General features: G+C 35.9%; 1 protein-coding gene across 8 annotated transcripts in view; it reads right to left on the reverse strand.

Annotated features, from left to right (window-relative positions):
* Nucleotides 1-9,971: 9,971 nt before the first annotated feature.
* Nucleotides 9,972-18,983, reverse strand: part of col12a1b (collagen, type XII, alpha 1b) — a 142,205-nt gene continuing 133,193 nt past the window's right edge. For 6 of the 8 annotated variants that reach the window (XM_032543774.1, XM_032543766.1, XM_032543769.1 and 3 more), the window contains 5 exons: nt 18,555-18,621; nt 18,284-18,469; nt 17,517-17,585; nt 13,918-14,088; nt 9,972-10,838 (listed from right to left, as the gene is read on the reverse strand). In XM_032543774.1, coding sequence (XP_032399665.1) covers nt 10,717-10,838; nt 13,918-14,088; nt 17,517-17,585; nt 18,284-18,469; nt 18,555-18,621 — 615 coding nt within the window. In that variant the 3' untranslated portion in view covers nt 9,972-10,716. Of the gene's footprint in view, nt 10,839-12,651; nt 12,832-13,909; nt 14,089-17,516; nt 17,586-18,283; nt 18,470-18,554; nt 18,622-18,983 lie in introns of those variants that run through there. The other 2 variants (XM_032543772.1, XM_032543773.1) reach the window with 2 other exon arrangements.

Below are 18,983 nucleotides of genomic sequence, written 5' to 3' on the forward strand. Positions count from 1 at the left end.
CCACAAGGTAATGATGTGTAAGTGAAATGTAACAATAACATGCAGACATGAATCGGCTCAGTAAAACAAGCGCCGACACAACTGCTGACATTTAGCATGTTAAAAGTAGATTTTTTGCCAAGTTCTTTTTTGTTTTTCCGTGTTGTTTTTTTTTGGAGGCGCAAGTAGGTTGGATAGAGAGAAAATGAAATGTGGGAGTATTTTTTTTGAAAATCAAAAATTTTTCTTCAAAGGGTCCCCCCACATTTCTAGAAAAATAAGGAAGTAGTGGTTATCACAAAAATTAAGTCCTTGATCACATTTATGTATACCCTGTTAAAAGCAGTCTTTTGTGGGGGCTGGACCCGACAATTGGGATTTTGTTGTGGGAGGTATTAGTTTTTTCTGATGTTTAAATTTGCTTGGCATTTTTTAAAAAATGTTTTTGTTACTTTTGTTAAAATGAAACGTCGTAATGGTGAGAATGAACCCTTTTTAAAGGTTTAAAACCTTATAAAAAAATTTAAATAAAATTTGCAAACTCCCTTTTATCAATACAACCAAAATATAAAAGTATAGTAAAAGAAATCAGTAAAATTTCCCCTCTCACCCCCATGTTTAATACATAAAAACAAAAATTTAGCGATTAAACAGCTTTTTTTTAAAAACGTCAGGGGGTTAACCTTTTAATTTTACTTTACTTGTGCCTTTTTAAAGTTTTCCCAAAGAGATCCTCTTTTCCCTAAATATCTCACCCCTAATTGTTCTACCCCATTGTTTGACCCTGATCGTCTGCCCGCTTTGGCCCCACGGGACAGACCCCTCCAAAAAACATGTAGTTATGGACGGATTGACAGGTTTTGCCCCTAAAACTGAGAAAACCCACGCTGTTGCCAAAACTTTCAGGAGGTCACCCTTTAGCCAGGGGCCCGAGTTTATAGTTCTGGGAGAGCCTCAAAGTAGCTGGAGGTTTTTTTTTTACGCACTTAACACGAAAATAAACACTGGCCAGCTTCTTTGGGAACCCCCCCTGATCGCAGAAAGGTGCATTAAAAAATCCGGTTTTGGGTAAAAATGTTACTTCATGGGTTCCAAAAATTTACTCCTTTCTGTGCATTTTTGAACAAAATGAAATCGGTTTTTGGTGCCCAAATCAATCAAAGGTCCCCGGTGCCAAATGAGGCGGCGTCACTCCAAAAATTTTACATTAAAATTATTTTTAAACCAAAAATGTGTTAAGGGGGCAAAAAGTGGCGCCCTCCCAGCTCCCAAACACTTTTTTTTCTCAGCAAAATTTTCCTGTAAAAACCCCCTAACAACGGCCATGGCCCTGCCGGGGGAAAAACCGATGTTGTAGGCTATCACAAAAAGGTTTTTGCATACTTTTGTACGAGATAAAAATTTGGTTAAGGGAATGTGTTGTCCAGAAAAAGCAGCTGTTTCACTTGCTGAAACAACTTGAAAAAACCCCGCTGGGCAGAAGACAGGGTTAGACTAAAAAATTCCGCTTCTAAAATTGTAAATTTTTTTTTTTCTCATACTAGAATATTTTTGGGGGTTAGGGTTTGTTTGCCCGAAGTAGTTGAGCTCACTTTTCACTTCCCCCAAACTCAGAATAAAATTGGGGGCCATTTTTAAGGAAAATTTATGAAAATTTTCCCTTAAACCCTCTTTTGGCCCAGGTAAAATTTTGCCCCTTTTCATTTTTGGGTAATACTAAAAGGGCCCTTTTTGAAAAAAAAGCTGAAAAAATTAAACTTAGAAATATCAAATATTTTGGGAAAAAAAACATCAAAAGCAACCAAAACTTTAAAAAAGTGACAAAAGCCCGAAAAAGTGATAACTTTTTTTAGGTTTTTGGGGGGAACAACAAGTCCCACGAAAAAGCTCGGGATGGTTTCATTGGGCCACAATTTGGAGGGGCCCTTAGCCAAAAACCAGACTAAATTGGGCATTACGTTTACGATCCCCTTCCCTCGCCTGTGGATAGGGGCGGGGTTGGTTTAAAAGTTTTCCTGTTAGCCCAAAAATTTTAATTATTAAAATTTTATTTTAGAGCATTTTTTACTGAAAAGGAGTTTGTAAAGCTCCTGCTGAAATTTCCCAAAAAAAAAATCCTTTTTAACATTTTTTTTAAGGTTTACAAAGTTGAAAAACTTTTAATTTTTTTTGTGAAACACTTCTCTGATTGCAGCTTGAATGAAGGGAATATTTCATTAAAATGAATATCTTTTAGTTGGGAACCAAAAAAAAAGGGGAAAATTTTTTTGGGCGTCATGGGGTTTTGGGGGAAAAACGGGTTTCCCCTTTTTTTTTTAAAACCCTTTTTTGACATTTTTGAGACCAAACAACTCCAAAAATTAAACGGGAAAAAAATTTACAGAATTTTAAAAACAATAAAAAATAATCGTTTTGAGCCCAATGTTTTTCCTCCCTTTTGAATGGGAAAGGAAAACCCCAAAAGGGAAAAAAAGCAAAGGGCCTTTTTTGGAACCGGGAAAAAAACAACAACCAGGGGAAAATTTTGGGGTTTTTCTGAATCATTTAAAACCCCTTTTATTTTTTTGACGTTATGAAGATATGTGGTGGGGAAAATTTAAGGGGCCTCCCCTTCCTGAAAAGTTTCCTAGTAAGTCTTTAATCAAATTTTCCCCTCACAGGGGGAAACGGGAAAAATATGCTTGAAGTTTACCGTTTATTTCTATTGACCTTCAGTTGTCAGCAGTGAAGAAGAAGAAAAAAATGTCCCAAAACATTTCATCATGCTCAGATATGTTTTGAATTTGGCCACCATCAAAGATCGTATCTCGGTCTGTTTTCTTTTGCAAGGCCGAGGGAGGAACTTCAAAGCTGCTGATAAACTTGAGGCTTGGGGGGGGGGGGGGGTCGGGGAGACAAGGCTGTTCCGCCATCCTCATTCCTTTTCAATTAGACCGCAGGAGGTTTCTGATTAAAATCACCACAAACTACGGTTCCTTTTCTTTCTCCTGATGCTTCACCTGCTACGTTTTAACTCAACAAGTGAGCAGAAAGCTCTTGTAAAGTCTTGATTTAACGAGCCACCATGTCAATTATCCTCCTCCAGAAGACAGTTTACTTTAGTTTCACTTTACACATTATTACCGCAGGGCTAGAATTTAATCTGCAGATTATTTTCTCAATTTAATGAAACCTCAAAAAGTGGTATAAAACAGCCTCAGCAGCTTCCCAAAGTCATGTCTTTCAGTTCCTTGTTTGATCCGACCAATAGTCCAAAAAACTACAAATATTATCTAAATGATACAAATCCACATATTCAAGAAGTTTAAACATGTAAATTTCTGGCATTTTTGCTTGGAAAATGACTTATAGTAAACTGCACACTGAATATATTTGAGTTGTGGACAAAACATTTACATTTTTTTTTGCCTTTTTCTGACATTTTGTAAAACGTCAGTCAGCAACAATTCCACCATGTTTTTATACGTTCAGCAGTTAATCCAAGTAAAGATAATCTGTTAAATGAGGATTATTTTGAAGTACAGAAGCAGTAGATCCACACTATTCATGTTCAATAAACACATCCTTGCCTAATAGCATCTGGCTAGGGGACTGCCGATGAAAACTAGCCTACGGCTAACTCGGGTACGCTTACATTTGCTTCGAATGTTGATCAGTGTACATTGTCCCCTTTTCAAATAAACAAATAAAATGAAATGACAAACATGATGTGATGTTGAGGCCATAAACATAATTTCTCCTTACTGATAATCTAAGATGTCTTCGTGGGATTGTTGCCTTGTGTCTGGTAGCTACAGATGAGTCACACTCCAGTAGAGATGAACTCATCTGTGCAGCCGATCGTCGGTGATGAGGTGTTTCCATGCTGGTGATTTGATGTTTACAGCTTAAAGATGATTAGTGCCTCTCACTCATGTGCTCAGCTATTAAGCCACTTTATGTTTGTGGCGGTGATTCAGGGGGAAAGTATCTGAAGAGAAAATAGCAGCGAGCGAGTCGGGCCAGGGGAGTTAGCCAATCCTCAGCCGCTCCAGAGTTCAGGGTCGGAAATAAATCCTGACTCATACCTGCAAACTTGTCACCTATTGTCGAAATTTGTTTTGAATTATAAAATGTCCTCCATGTAAATCATGTAGATCAGTAGAGCTTTTATTTTGGGGTGGGGGTTGCCAGCCAGCCAGCCAGCCAGCCAGCCAGCCAGCCAGCCAGCCAGCCAGCCACCATTTCCCAGACCGGGGTGAGAGAAAAGGTTTGATGTTGCGATCTTCACAATAAAATCTCTTTGATGTGACATCTTGAGTATTGGCCAATCAGCTCCAGGGTGTCTACACCGTCTCCATCTTCTCATTCCCTCCAAATTCTCAACCCTCACTCCAAAGTAGAGCAATTAAGGCCGATTGGTCGATAAAAATATTTTGGTGATCAGATATATCGATAGGTAGGTAGATGGATGGATGGATGGATATCTTCAGAACTAATTTCCCTAACAACGGGCGTGTTAGATCGCCCTCTGGTGGACAAACTATGCAACGCCAACACTTATAACATTTTTATTTTGTTCATTACTATAGCAATGAATACTACTTTTGAGGTCCGTCTTGTTTGCTGGGATTACAGTGTAACATGCTGTTTAACTAACGTAACATTAGGTAACTAGTCAGTAACCTTCCAAATAAAGTTGTCTCGTAATATGATCAAATCTGAGCGGCAATTGCTGGTTGTATTTCGCCGGTACAGAGCTCCGGAACGTCAGCTACCAGCAGCAGTTATAGGTGGAACGGGTGACTGCAAGACCGGTACAGGCAGCGCCGGATTACAGTCCTTATAGGAGCCCCGGTAACGCTCTATACTTAATTAAGTAAGAGAATAAGTATATTGTTTGTCAGAGAATCTCAAAAATTGAACCAGGTGTATGTGAGATTCTGAACACCAATAAAATACAAATTAAAAAAGAACTACATGTGCAGTGTTGACGTCGGTTTATAAATGACGAGAATTGGATCATGATGATAAAAACAGTTAGCCTGCAATGGCCCGATAAATCCCGATAAATTCCTGAAGTAAATCTAGTTCTCCTCCTAAATTCTCTTCTAAGAATACACCAGAGTGCTAAATTTTAAAGCTTATATTTCAAAAAAAAATCTTGTCCCAGGGGAGCCTGCCCCCGACACCCCTTGAGGGTTCAAGTGGTTGTCACCTTTTTCACCTCTTAAGAGTTTGCAGGTGTGCTTGGCTTTCCCTGTTCCCCCTCCAGGACGGAGGCTTTCCTTTCCCCAGGGACCTGCTCTGCTCTGGGGGCTGAACCTTTTGCCTGGTCTGTCTTTGTATTTTTAAAGCTTACTTTTTATCACTTGATTTGCTTGTTGAATTTAAAACAAACAAAAGGAAATCCTTTTCAGCTTTCTGTTATTAAACAAAATTAAATCAAATTGAACATAAAAGGCACCGCTAAGTGACCTTTACACTACTGATGTTTTGTATCAACTAATATGAAAAATCAGTGACATTTTGACGTTAAAAAAAACAAACAAATAAAGTGAGCAACCCTACCGTAGACCACCGTAGTCGGCCCCAGTACGTCTCCTGGGCTACTTTTTTTTGTTAATATTCAAAAACCAGGTTTATTGCCAAGTAGGTTTTCACATTATTTTTCCCCTGGTGCATCATATAATATTGATATCTTTCATACTTATACTGACTTTTTGTGAAATTAATGACAGACAATACTATGGATTTTATATTTTTTGACGTACTATACTATGACTTTTTATTTTTTTAAGACATACTATGACTTTTTGTGATATTTTTCCAACATAAGTACACCAAAAGTTGTGGTATAGTCCCACTTTTACATTCTATACTGTGATTTGTGATATTTTGTCAACATACTATACTATGACTTTTTTGATATTTTTTTGACATACTATGACTTTCTGCCAATTTGTACAACATACTATACAATGACTTTTTTTTGGACGTACTATGACTATTTTTTTGTGACATACTATAACGTTTTATATTTTTATGACATACTATACTATGACTTATGTAATTTTATATTTTTTGTGACATACTATAATGTTTTATATTTTTATGACATACTATACTATGACTTATGTAATTTTATATTTTTATGACATACTATACTATGACTTATGTAATTTTATATTTTTATGACATACTATACTATGACTTATGTAATTTTATATTTTTATGATATACTATGACTTTTTTTCGACTTGGTATACTATGAATTTGTGTGAAATACTGACTTGTTTGGTGATTTTTTTTTTTTTTTACATACTATTGACTTTTTATATTTTGACATACTATACTTTGATTATTTATATTATTGACTTTCTTCAAATTTTACGACATACTGTGACTTTTTATGTTTCTAGACATACTATACCATGATTTTTAAAATTATATCGACATACTATACCTTTTTGTGATGTTTTTTTGACATACTATTCCATGACTTTTCATATATTTTTGACATGCTATAACTGAATATTTATATTTTTGCAATATACTATGATGTGATATTTTCTTGACATACTATTACTTTCAATCATATTTTATGACATTCTATATGAATTTTTTTCAACCTATTATGATTTTTATATTTGTGTGAAATAATGACTTTTTATTTTTTTTGACATACTATACTATGACTTTTTTTTGTGATATTTTTGCAACATACTATTACTTTATATTTATATATTTTTTTGGACATATTATAGTATGACTTTATATCTTTGTGATATACTGTCTAATATTTCTAATTTTTAGACATACTATGAATTTTTCATATTTTTACGACATACTATAACTTTTTATGACATTTTTCAACACACCATACCGTGACTTTTTTCCGTGTTTTTACAACATACTATGCCTTTTTATATTTTTCAACATACTCTATTATGACTTTTTCGTGTTTTTACGACACTTCTAGACATACTATACCATGACTTTAAAAAAAATGTCAACATACTATACTATGACTTTTTGTGATGTTTTCATGTCATACTATTTTAATATTTTTATGACATAGTATACTATAACTTATGTTTTTCCCACTTACTATACTATGAATTTTTATATTTGTGTGACATACTATGAGTATTTTGGTGATAATTTTGCGACATACTATACTATGTCTTATGTAATTTTATATTTTTATGATATACTATGACTTTTTTGACTTGGTATACTATGAATTTGTGTGAAATACTGACTTTTTTTGGTGATTTCGTTTTGACATGCTAATTGACTTTTTATATTTTTTGACATACTATACTTATTTATATTTTTGACTTTTCTCATATTTTTACGACATACTTTGACTTTGTTTTTCTACATACTATGCTATGATTATTTATATTTTTCTAGACATACTATACCATAACTTTTAATTATTTCGACATACTATACCTTTTTGTGATGTTTTTTTGACATACTATACCATGACTTTTCATATATTTTTGACATGCTATAACTGAATATTTATTTATATTTTTGCTAAATACTATGACGTGATATTTTCTTGACTTACTATTACTGTTCAATCATATTTTTATGACATTCTATATGAATTTTTTTCAACCTATTAGGAATTTTTATATTTGTGTGAAATACTGACTTTTTTTTTTGACATACTATACTATGACTTTAATATTTTTGTGACATACTATCTAAACTTCTAATTTTTTGACATACTATACTATGACTTTTTCGTGTTTTTTACGACACTTCAAATTTTTCTAGACATACTATACCATGACTTAAAAAAAATCAACATACTATACTATGACTTTTTTGTCATTTTCATGTCATACTATTTTAATATTTTTATGACATAGCATATGTAAATGTAATAGTATACTATAACTTATGTTTTTTTCCACTTACTATACTATGAATTTTCATATTTGTGTGACATACTATGAGTTTTTTGGTGATAATTTTGCGACATACTATACTATGAATTATGTAATTATGTATTTTTTTACATACTTTACTATGACTTTTTATATTTTTGTGACGTACTATATATCATGATTATTTCTATTTTTTTGCAACATACTTATACTATGACTTGTGATATTTTTTGGACATACTATGCTTTGACCTTTTATATTTTATTACATACTTAACTGACTTTTTGGTATTTTTATGACATACTATACTATAACTTGTGAAATTTTTTTGAATCAACTATATGACTTATTCCTTATTTTTACGACATACTATACTATTACTTTTTATGATATTTTTGGAACATACTACATTATGACTTGTTTTATTTTTGACATACTATACTATGATTGTTTTTTTTTGTGATATTTTCATGTCATACTATGACTTTTTCATATTTGTATGACATACCATGACTTTTTAAATTTTTTCCACTTGCTATACTATGTAAATTTATATTTATGTGAAATATTTTTTGGTGATATTTTTTCAACATTCTATACTACCACTTTTTTTGACATACTATACTATAACTTATATTTTAATAATATTTTTGGACATACTATACTTTGACTTTTTATGATATTTCTTTCGACGGACTGCATTTTTATTTTCATATTCACATACAATACTTTGACCTTTTTAGATTTTTTATGACATACCAAACTATGACATTTTTTATATTTTTCCACATACTAGACAATGACTTTTTCGTGTTTTTACGACACTTCATATTTTTCTAGACATACCATACCATGACTTTTCATATATTTTTACTATATATATACTATACTAGAACTAGAACTATGAATATTTATATTTTTGCAACATACCTTACAGAATACCCTTTTGTGATATTTTTCAACATAGTATATACTTGTGATATTTTTATGACATTCTACATGATTTTTTTCAACCTAATTATGAATTTTTATATTTGTGTAAAATACTAACCTTTTATTTTTTTGACATACTATGACTTTTTATATTATATGATATTTTTGGACATACTATACTATGACTTTTTTTATATTTTATATTATTTGACACACCATACTTTGACTATATTGTTTTGATTTACTATATACTATGATTATTTCTATTTTTTTTGGACATACTATGACTTTTTTGTATTTTTATGACATACTTTTCTAGACCATGACTTTAAAAAACATTTCAACATACTATACTATGACTTTTTTGTGATGTTTTTTCGACATACTATACTATGACTTTTTTGTGATGTTTTTTCGACATACTATAACTATGAATATTAATATTTTTGCAACATACTATATACTATGACGTGATATTTTGCAACATACTATACTGTGACCTTTTTTGTGATATTTTTCAACATAGTATATACTTGTGGTATTTTTATGACATTCTATGAGTTTTTTTCAACCTATTATATTTTATATTTGTGTGAAATACTGACTTTTTTAATTTTTTTGACATACTACACTATGACTTTTTATATTTTTATATTTTTGACACATCATACTATGACTTCATATTTTTTGACCTACTATATACTATGATTTTTCTATTTTTTGGGACATACTATGACTTTTTTAGTATTTTTACAACATACAATGATTTTAGATATTCTTGCAACATACTGTATAGACTGTAACTTGTGATATTTTTCAAACCTACTATACCATTACTTTTTTGTTATTTTTCAACATACTATATTATGACTTTTTTGTGTTTTTACGACATTTTTCTAGACCATGACTTTAAAAAAAATTCAACATACTATACTATGACTTTTTCAATATTTTTTTCATATTTTTGAAACATACTATATTATGACTTTTTTGTGTTTATACAACATACTATACTATGACTTTATATATTGTTATGATATACTAAATCATGACTTTTTTGTATTTTTTGACATACGTATTTTGTATTTTTTTTATATGTATTTTTTCTTCCCCCTGTCTCTTACAGAGTCTGTGCAGACTCCTGAGAAAATGCTTACAAAAAGCACACAGATGTAAATTTTCAGTAGTTTTATTGAAAAATGCCTCTTCTGTTTTCAGAAATAAATAAGAAAATAAGGCTGTGGAATTCACAATCTGCAGTTTAAACATGAAGCAGCAATACCACTTCCATGGTGTTGCACACAGGTTTTGACTGCATTCGATACTGAGAAAATTACAAGAATTACAACAACTATATTCTGATTAAAACAAAATGAAATGTACCAAAAACATGTACTAAATATACACCACAGACATGCAATTCCACCTTTTGTTAAAATTAGCTGTGACTGAATAAAGAACTGATAAATATTAAGTCTAGAGATAAAAAATGAAAGCTGTGTTTAACTGCCATAATGAAACTGAACCTCCGTTAGAAGACAACACTGAATGAGAAGGATTATATTTAACGTACTGGATGATCTGTGAACAACCATTCTTTCTTTTTTCTTTAGCTTTGTTACAATGAGTGCAGTTAAAACAAACTGGATGCAAATATGTTACAAGCAAAAGACACAAGTTTTTTTTTTTTCTTCCATCTTTTTTTAAACACTCGTGCCAAAACTCCCTCCCCTCTGTCCACACCCTTCACAAAAATGAATATTCACATACATTTTAAGGCATTTAAAGGCATTTGTTCCAATAAAGTCGAGGTGTCAAACCCCGTTTTTGTGTGTGTGTGTGTATAATGTGCATAAATCCAAACAACAAACCGGTTGAACAAGACAAAAAAATAAAGAAAAAGAGAACATGGCTTGTCTTATGATGTTAGCCTGTTGGATGCCTTTCTTGATAGTGATCTCTTTCGACGCTGGTTATTCGACAGTTCTTCCTCCACGGGGTCTGGGACTACTTGGGTGTCGGGTTCAGGTGGATATTGGCCTGCTCGGAGATAGCGTTTGGGCCAAGTGAGCATACGTTTCGCAGTTTGTCTCAACATGCACAAACAGGCTGAAAATGTTCTGTCTGTTCTGACTGCTGGCTAAAGCACTGATGGTTAGTAAACAGCAGGGGCGTGTCCACTGGACAGTTTGGGACATCACTAGTTAGTCTTTTTTTTTTTTAATTCTTTCTTTGGATCACATGTTGCTCTATTTAAAGATTTTTAACTAACACATTGCAGCAGTTCTTAGAGCAACCGGCTGCAGGTTATTATAATTACAAGTTGTACAGTTCAAATTACACAGTTTCTTTTGAATTCTTGATGCTAAAAGAAAGCTAGCAAGCTAAATCAGGAGTGCATTTAAACGTTGATTGGTTAATTAGCTCTTGTGAATTTGGCAAATCAACTGTCAGATTCTAGTGGGTGTGGGATCAGGTTGAACACGCCCCTGCTAAACTCTCAGTGCGGTTATGTTTTCCCTTCTATTAGAAGGCATCAGTCACTCAACCATTGTCAACGCTGTCAATCCCCCACAACTCATACATTTTCTACATAAAAGTCAAGTTCTTCTACCACCAGCCTGGAGAAGCATTTGGGATATTTACTGCTAGCATTTTATATAACATACAGTGGTGCTCAAAATTAACATACACTGCTTAAGTTGATAAAAAAGGAATAAAAAATCTTTTTTTGGAAATTTATTTTAAACCTAATTAAAAAATGAGGAAAAATCCAACTTTAAGGACCCCAAATTTCTTTTAAATAAATATTGTAAAAAATAAATGTTCTTATTTAAAACGGGCAATATCTACCCTAGTTAAATTCCCTAGAGGCAGGCAGTTTTTTATTATTAAAGGCCAGTTATTTCCTGGATTCAGATATTATGCATCCTGAAAAGTTCCCTTGCTTTGAATTAAACTAGCCCCACATCATCAATTTCACCATGCTTAAGAAGGAGGGGATACTTTCTATAAAATCATCTTCATGAAAATCAAACCGGTATTGTTACTAAAATAACCATGCTATCTCTAACATGGTGAAGAGTATGTGAGGAGTGGGGCTATTTTAATTCTAAACCCCCAAAGGGAACTTTCAGATGCAAAATCCTAATCCAGAAATAACTGCCTTTTAATAATAAAATTCCTGCTCTATGGAATTTACGGGTATTTTAACTTTGACCCGTATTTTAAATAAGAACCTTTTTATTTACAACTATCATCACAAGAAATTGGGCCTAAAGGTGATTTACCATTTTATTAGGATTAAAATAATTTCCAAAATGATTTTTTATTCCCCTTTTAGGTCAACTTAAGCATGTTTATGTAACCTTTTGGCACCACTGTACGACAGTATAGCTGGTTGGGTGAAAAAATAAAATAAAACAAAAAAAGGAAAAGAGAAGTGTCAAATCTAAACATCCAGGCTCACAGGTGCAGAAGTGATTGAGTGTGGCCCTGAGCAGTTAAACAGCTACAAACACGTGGGCAGTAAAACAAAATAATCATCCAAAAAAAGAGGCGTTTTTGTTGGCATTCAGCAAGCAGCAGGTTGTTGATTTGCAAGGCACAAGCTTTAAAACTACAGATGTTAAAGACTAAATGTAGTGGACTTGATTTAAACCTCATTTACAAGGCACAAATTAGTTTATTTACACGTCACGTCGAGAGAAGTGCTGTTAACAGAGTTGTTGCTGTTGCTGGTGATGCTGCACGGGTTTCTCTGTTACAAATCCACCTTTGTTAGTATTTGTTTGGGTTGTTGCTGTTGTTGGGTGCATGCTCCTCCAATGAACACGTTTTCTTTGTTTTGGTCTTTGGCTTCAAGATGCAAACAGGCCACTTAACAGGTCGGTGCCATCACCACCCCCACCGCTGCTGCTGCTGCTGCTGCTTTGTTCTACTGGCTGTGAGTTGTGTTGTTGTTAGTTTCCCTCTTTGTTGTTGTGGTGTTTTTTTCAGCATAGTTTGTTAATGGTTTCCTTCAGCGGTTATCCTTTTAAACAAAAGAGTGTTTCAGTTACAGGACTTTAGTTTTGTTCAGTGAAAGCAGCACAGGGGCATAGAAAGTGTGCTATGGTGAACCTGAAACAGGCCAAAGATGGAAGGTGTCAGTTAGCTCAAAGCAGAGAACACGGCGAATAAACAACTTCTGAGTGTCTATAGTGATTAGTGACTTTTCACACATGCGTTAATCCTCAGGAAGCATTCCAACATTTTGGGAGGTCTTCATATGCTGTCTTAAAGTCCCGATACACTGAAACCACTGCTGCTACGTTCTACAAACTAACCTGAAAAAGACATTATGTGACAGAGTATACGGGCTGAGTGGGGTTTTCTTTACTCTGTAAATGTAGTAATATCACAGTGTAGAAATACTGTGTTACAACTAGAAGTCCTGCTTTCAAAATTTTGAGTTTTGGCATTAAATATAAAAGTTTACTTAGATTTTATTAGACAGCGTATTTTTAATCTTAATCTTTAACCAGAGTCTGATCGTTCCATCATTAGCCTAGCTTAGCACAAAGATTGGGAGCAGATGAAAACTGCTAGACTACTCCACCCAGAGGAAGATTTACATGTCATATGTTCTTCATTAAACTGGTGAAGAACTAGAATGAAAAGGTTTTCTTTCTTTCTCTATTTAAATAATAATAGTCTCAACACAAGCAGCTATGCAATCGCTTTAACTATTTAATATATTCATTTAAATCAGGGACAATCTTATCAAGACTCCACTTCTCCATTTTATCTGACACCAAAGCAATCAGACGGCTGTAAAGTTGTTGGAAGGTGTATTATTTTTTTTTTCTCTTTTGATGGAGCTAGGATAGCAGTTTCTCCCCAGCCTTGAGTCTTTGTGCTAAGCTAGGCTAAACACGTCCTGCTGTCTGGGTACTGGACTCATGTTCTCATTTGATTTAGAGCGGAGACAAAACAATAAGTGAGTCTCTCAAAATGTTGGAGTGTTCCTTTACAGTTTGGTCCCAAATTGAAAAACCCAACACCAGTTGATAGGAACAATTGGCAAGATGTTATTGAATGAAACCAGGCTAAATCGTGTGCAGCTGTAGCTACGTACCTCCGTATCCCTGGCCGTTGTAAGGAATACCGACACACTGAGAAGAGTCACAGTATCCAGGAGGTCCAGGAGGCCCGCGGACTCCGGCATAGCCTGGTCGCCCGGGGGGACCACGAGGTCCGGCAGAGCCTGGAGGGCCAGTGGGTCCTGTTCTGCTTTCTCCAGGTGGACCTAGTGGGGGAAGGAGAGAGAGAGAGAGAGAGAGACACACACAGATAGTAACACATTACGTACTGGAGGAAATAAGGCAGGAGACACCTAATCCTCAGCTGATATTCGCCTTGTTGACTGATAAACATCTGGAAAATTGCAGAAAGTTCAGTGGCAGTGTTGGTTGGTTAGTATGCTGCTGCTACTGCAGCTGCTGATTGGCTGCACACAACTGGAATGGTGTAAGAACGCAACAAGTGCACTTGGTTTTATTTGTGTTTGGTTTTAAGGTTCAAGGAGTCTTTATTATCCCCTGGGGCAATTTGTTGTGCAGCAGCAGATTTATTATTGGTTTTACCAATTAAAGTTAAAGGAAACGTCTGTGTTTTACACTGACTCAGAGAAAGATCAGCAACAAAAGGTGGGGCACCCAGACCGCTCAGTTGGTAGAGCGGGCGCCCATACTCAGTGGGGAGAACAAGTATTTGATACATTGCTGATTTTGCAGGTTTTCCTACTTACAAAGCATGTAGAAGTCTTTAATTTGTATTCTAGGTACACTTCAACTATGGAATCTAAAACAAAAATCCATAAAATCACATTGTATGATTTTTATTTTTTTATAAGTAAATTTGCATTTTATTGCATGAGATAAGTATTTGATCACCTACCAACCTGTTAGTTTTTCTTTAAGAAGCCCTCCTGTTCTCCACTCATTACCTGTATTAACTATTTGTACTCGTTACCTGTATAAAAGACACCTGTCCACACACTCATCAGACTCCAACCTCTCCACAATGGCCAAGACCAGAGAGCTATGTAAGGACATCAGGGATAAAATTGTAGACCTGCACAAGGCTGGCTTGGTCTACAGGACAATAGGCAAGCAGCTTGGTGAGAAGGCAACAACTGTTGGCGCAAATATTAGAAAATGGAAGAAATTCAAGATGACGGTCAATCTCCCTCGGTCTGGGGCTCCATGCAAGCTCTCACCTTGTGGGGCATCAATGATCATGAGGAAGGTGAGGGATCAGCCCAGAACTACACGGCAGAACCTGGTCAGTGACCTGAAGAGAGCTGGGACCACAGTCTCAAAGAAAACTAACATTAATAACACATTACGCCGTCATGGATTAAAATCTTGCAGCGCAAGGTCCCCCTGCTGAAGCCAGTCCATGCCCAGGCCCGTCTGAAGTTTACCTATGAACATCTGGATGATCCAGAGGAGGAATGGGAGAAGGTCATGTGGTCTGAGACAAAAATAGTATGCATCGTGAGATCTTGGCCAACAACCTCCTTCCCTCAGTAAGAGCAGTGGAGATGGGTTGTGGCTGGGTCTTCCAGCATGACAACAACCGCTCCGTAAAAAGCATCTCGATGTCCTGGAGTGGCCTAGCTTGACTCCAGACCTGAACCCAATAGAAAATCTTTGGAGGGAGCTGAAAGTCCGTATTGCCCAGCAACGGCCCTCAAAACCTGAAGGATCTGGAGAAGGTCTGTATGGAGGAGTGGGCCAAAATCCCTGCTCAGTGTGTGCAAACTAGGCCAAGAACTACAGGAAACGTATGATCTCTGGAATCTCAAACAAAGGTTTCTCTACCAAATATTACGTTCTGCTTTTCTGATGTATCAAATACGGCAATAAAGTGCAAATTAATTACAAATCATACAATGTGATTTTCTGGACATTTGTTTTAGATTCCGTCTCTCACAGTTGAAGTGTACCTATGATTAAAAATTACAGACCTCTACATGCTTTGTAAGTAGGAAACCTACATTCGTCAAATAACTTAAAGATTAAATCATCCCAACTGCAAAGCCTGTTTATCAAGTAGATAGAGCAATAGAGCAAGTTTATTTGGAAAAAAAAATGATTCTCCAAAACATTGAGTGATTCTCCTCCATGTGTTTGGGTTTTTATTATCATTTGAACAATAGAAAACCATTTATAACGATCGTTATTTCACTGATATGTTATATTCTTGCAAAGCTGTCCAAAGTTAAAACCCCAGGGAGTGTTTTGTGATCTTTAAACCAAACCAGATAATTAATGGCTTCGTGTCATCACGCTCACATTTCAGCTGGAAATAAAACAAATTAAAAGCTGTTGCATCTGCTGCACACAGTCTTGGGCACAACATTTGGAACATAGAGAAAAAAAAAAAAAAGTAAACTATGAGAGAGAAAACAAATGGAAGGGCTGATGCTTTTTCCCTCTCTGCGTTCTGTCTAGACACGGACAAAGTGGGCTTGGAAAGGTTTTCCTCCTCCTCCTCCTCCTCCTCCTCCTCCTCAGCAGCATGTGTTGTGAATGAATGAGTCACTGCTGTTCACTTCCTCCTTCTCCAGGACCTTTCCCTCTCTACTCCGGCTGTTTCCACTACTTGACCTTGTGTGCTTCAGACTGGATTGTGGGCTGAGTGGTGGGGCTGCTGGATGGATGTGTGATTAGCGGAGCGGAGCTCAGGCTCCGGGCACGATGACGACATGATTTCTGTGGTTGTTTGAGCTAATTTTAGCTGCTGCTGGGGGGGGGGGGGAGAGGAGATCACGGAAGGCTTGTATCATGTGGACGCGCTGACAGTTTTGTCAGAAATTAGAATTCCTCATGGAGAAGACAGAAACCACACACACTATAGATTAAATCATAGTTAGAGCTGCAAAGATAAATCGATTAATCGCCAAATGTTATGATAATTAGTTAGTTTCACTAATTTTCCTATGGAAAAAATGTAAAACTTCTCTTTCTTAAATGTGAATATGTTCTAGTTTCTTTTCTTAGACCGTAAACTGAGTTTCTTTTGAGTTGTGGCCAAAACGAGACATTTGAGGACGTCTTGGGCTTTATGGAACAACCAATCCATTCATCGGTAGTTGCAGCCCTAATCCTATGGGTAACAATCTCCTCCGTTTATAACGCGTTCTACAGTATGAGATGATCTGAAACAATTAGTTAATCAATCCATAATTTGATCAACTAAATATCTATCAAATGTGGTTATTGTTTCAACCATTTTCAAAAATCTCCTAATTATCCCAGATTCAACCTTCTCAAATGTGAGGATGTTATTCTTTTAGACTATCTGGGTTTTTACTTGTTTGTTAATCAGATTCTGTGCTTGCACCATTAGAAACAACTTTTAAAAAAAAGAAAAGGATTCACTTAGGAGCACTTAGGTTCAAAGTCTTTCTTTTTATACGTTGACATGTGGCTGGATTTAACTGCCTACCTTGTGGTTTGGGGGCAAACACTCAATTTACAAGTCCATATGTATGGCTTTGCATGTTTTAGCGCATTAACAGCAGGCACTTTATGTTACCACTGACCAGGTTGTACTGTAAAAAGAACTGTTTTTGATTTGGAAACTATATTCCCCCTTTTTCTTGAGTGATATCAAACATCAGCCTTCGCAGCAGACGGTGAGATTAAAATGAAGTGGGAGACATACCAGCAGGTCCTCTCGGCCCTTTCTGTCCGATTCCTGATGTTCCTCGTTCACCTTTCTCTCCTGCGAGACCTGAAGGAAATACACAGCATCACAATCCGTCTGGTCACAATATTCCTGTTAGTTATAGATTAATAATTATAAAAACACAAATGCAAACGGCATCCTAAATTAGTGTTGATACAGACCGAGATGGAGGACAGAGGACAACAATAAGAGCTTTTCTTCGCATAATCATGGTCAAGGGTCAACTTTTAAAACACTTGGACTCCTCATCAGGGATGTAAACACCCTTAACTTTAACCTCATTGTTTCATCTCTTATTTAAAGTATTGGCCTTCTAACCGATAAACGTCTGACTGCACTTGTTAGATGTTGAATAATCACTTGATGTGATGATCGTTGTGCTGTAAACACACTGATGGTTCTGTAGTAGGATAAGTGATATAAAGTATTAGGGAAAACAACATTCAGATTCTCTACACCAACTTATTGCATAAATAAAAGCTTCCACTTCTAGCAAGCCTCGTCCTCCAGTGTGTTGAACTTCATGTGATGCAGCTTTATCGTCTCGATTTTCTGCACAGATAGTTTTATTTGGAATTCTGCAGATTAGTTTTATGCTTTTGTTCAGGAGACTCTAAATCTAAACTTGCTTGTTGAAGGTTTAGTGATGGAGCTTTGTGATGGTTTTGTGCTTTTTAAATAATCCTGCTGCAGCCAGTCCTCATGATGAAGTTGTGTTCTCGCTCTCAGAATTACAGTCGTACCTCTCTCTCCTGGCTGGCCGGGGGATCCTGGACTTCCAGGGAAACCGTTCCTTCCTGCGGCGCCGGGCTCTCCGCGGGGTCCCTGCCTGCCGTCGGCCCCTGGAGGCCCCGGAGGGCCCTGGTTGTTGCGGTTGTCCTTGTCGTTGGGGATCTGGTTCAGTAAAGTGTTGATGCGAGTCATTTGTGCTGCAACAACAGAGGAGAGACCAGTAAGTGTCAGGACTCTGAATCCACAACGACTGTTTGGAGCCACAAACGCTTCCAGCCTTACCGCCGACTAGCTGCTCGCAAACTTGTCTGGCAATGGATCGCATCATGTTCTGAGGAGCAAAGTCGCCCTGCGGACAAGGAAGGAGGTTGAGATAAAGACATGTTACCTGAGGTTTACTAGAAAAGTTTGTTGTTTCCTTCAAAATATGACTGTTTCCTGATGTTTGTTTCCTCCGCTTCCTGGTTGCTTTCTGTATTGATTCATCTTCAACAATTGTTTGAAAGTGTTGCTGCATTTTCACTGCATGGCTCAACTCGCTCTTTTTTTGGTTCCAAGTGAGTCGAGCAGGTGGAGTTAAAACACTGCAGATCACTGATTGGTTAAAGAGAATCGCTACTAGTGTAACATGAGTCATTCTGCACAATCTCTCCTTTTTATAAAAAGCCAAGTTGCCGTCAACTGGCAACTGCAACTGTTTATTAACTCAAT

Source organism: Etheostoma spectabile, chromosome 18 (genome assembly GCF_008692095.1).
Source record: "Etheostoma spectabile isolate EspeVRDwgs_2016 chromosome 18, UIUC_Espe_1.0, whole genome shotgun sequence".
NCBI lineage: Eukaryota > Metazoa > Chordata > Actinopteri > Perciformes > Percidae > Etheostoma > Etheostoma spectabile.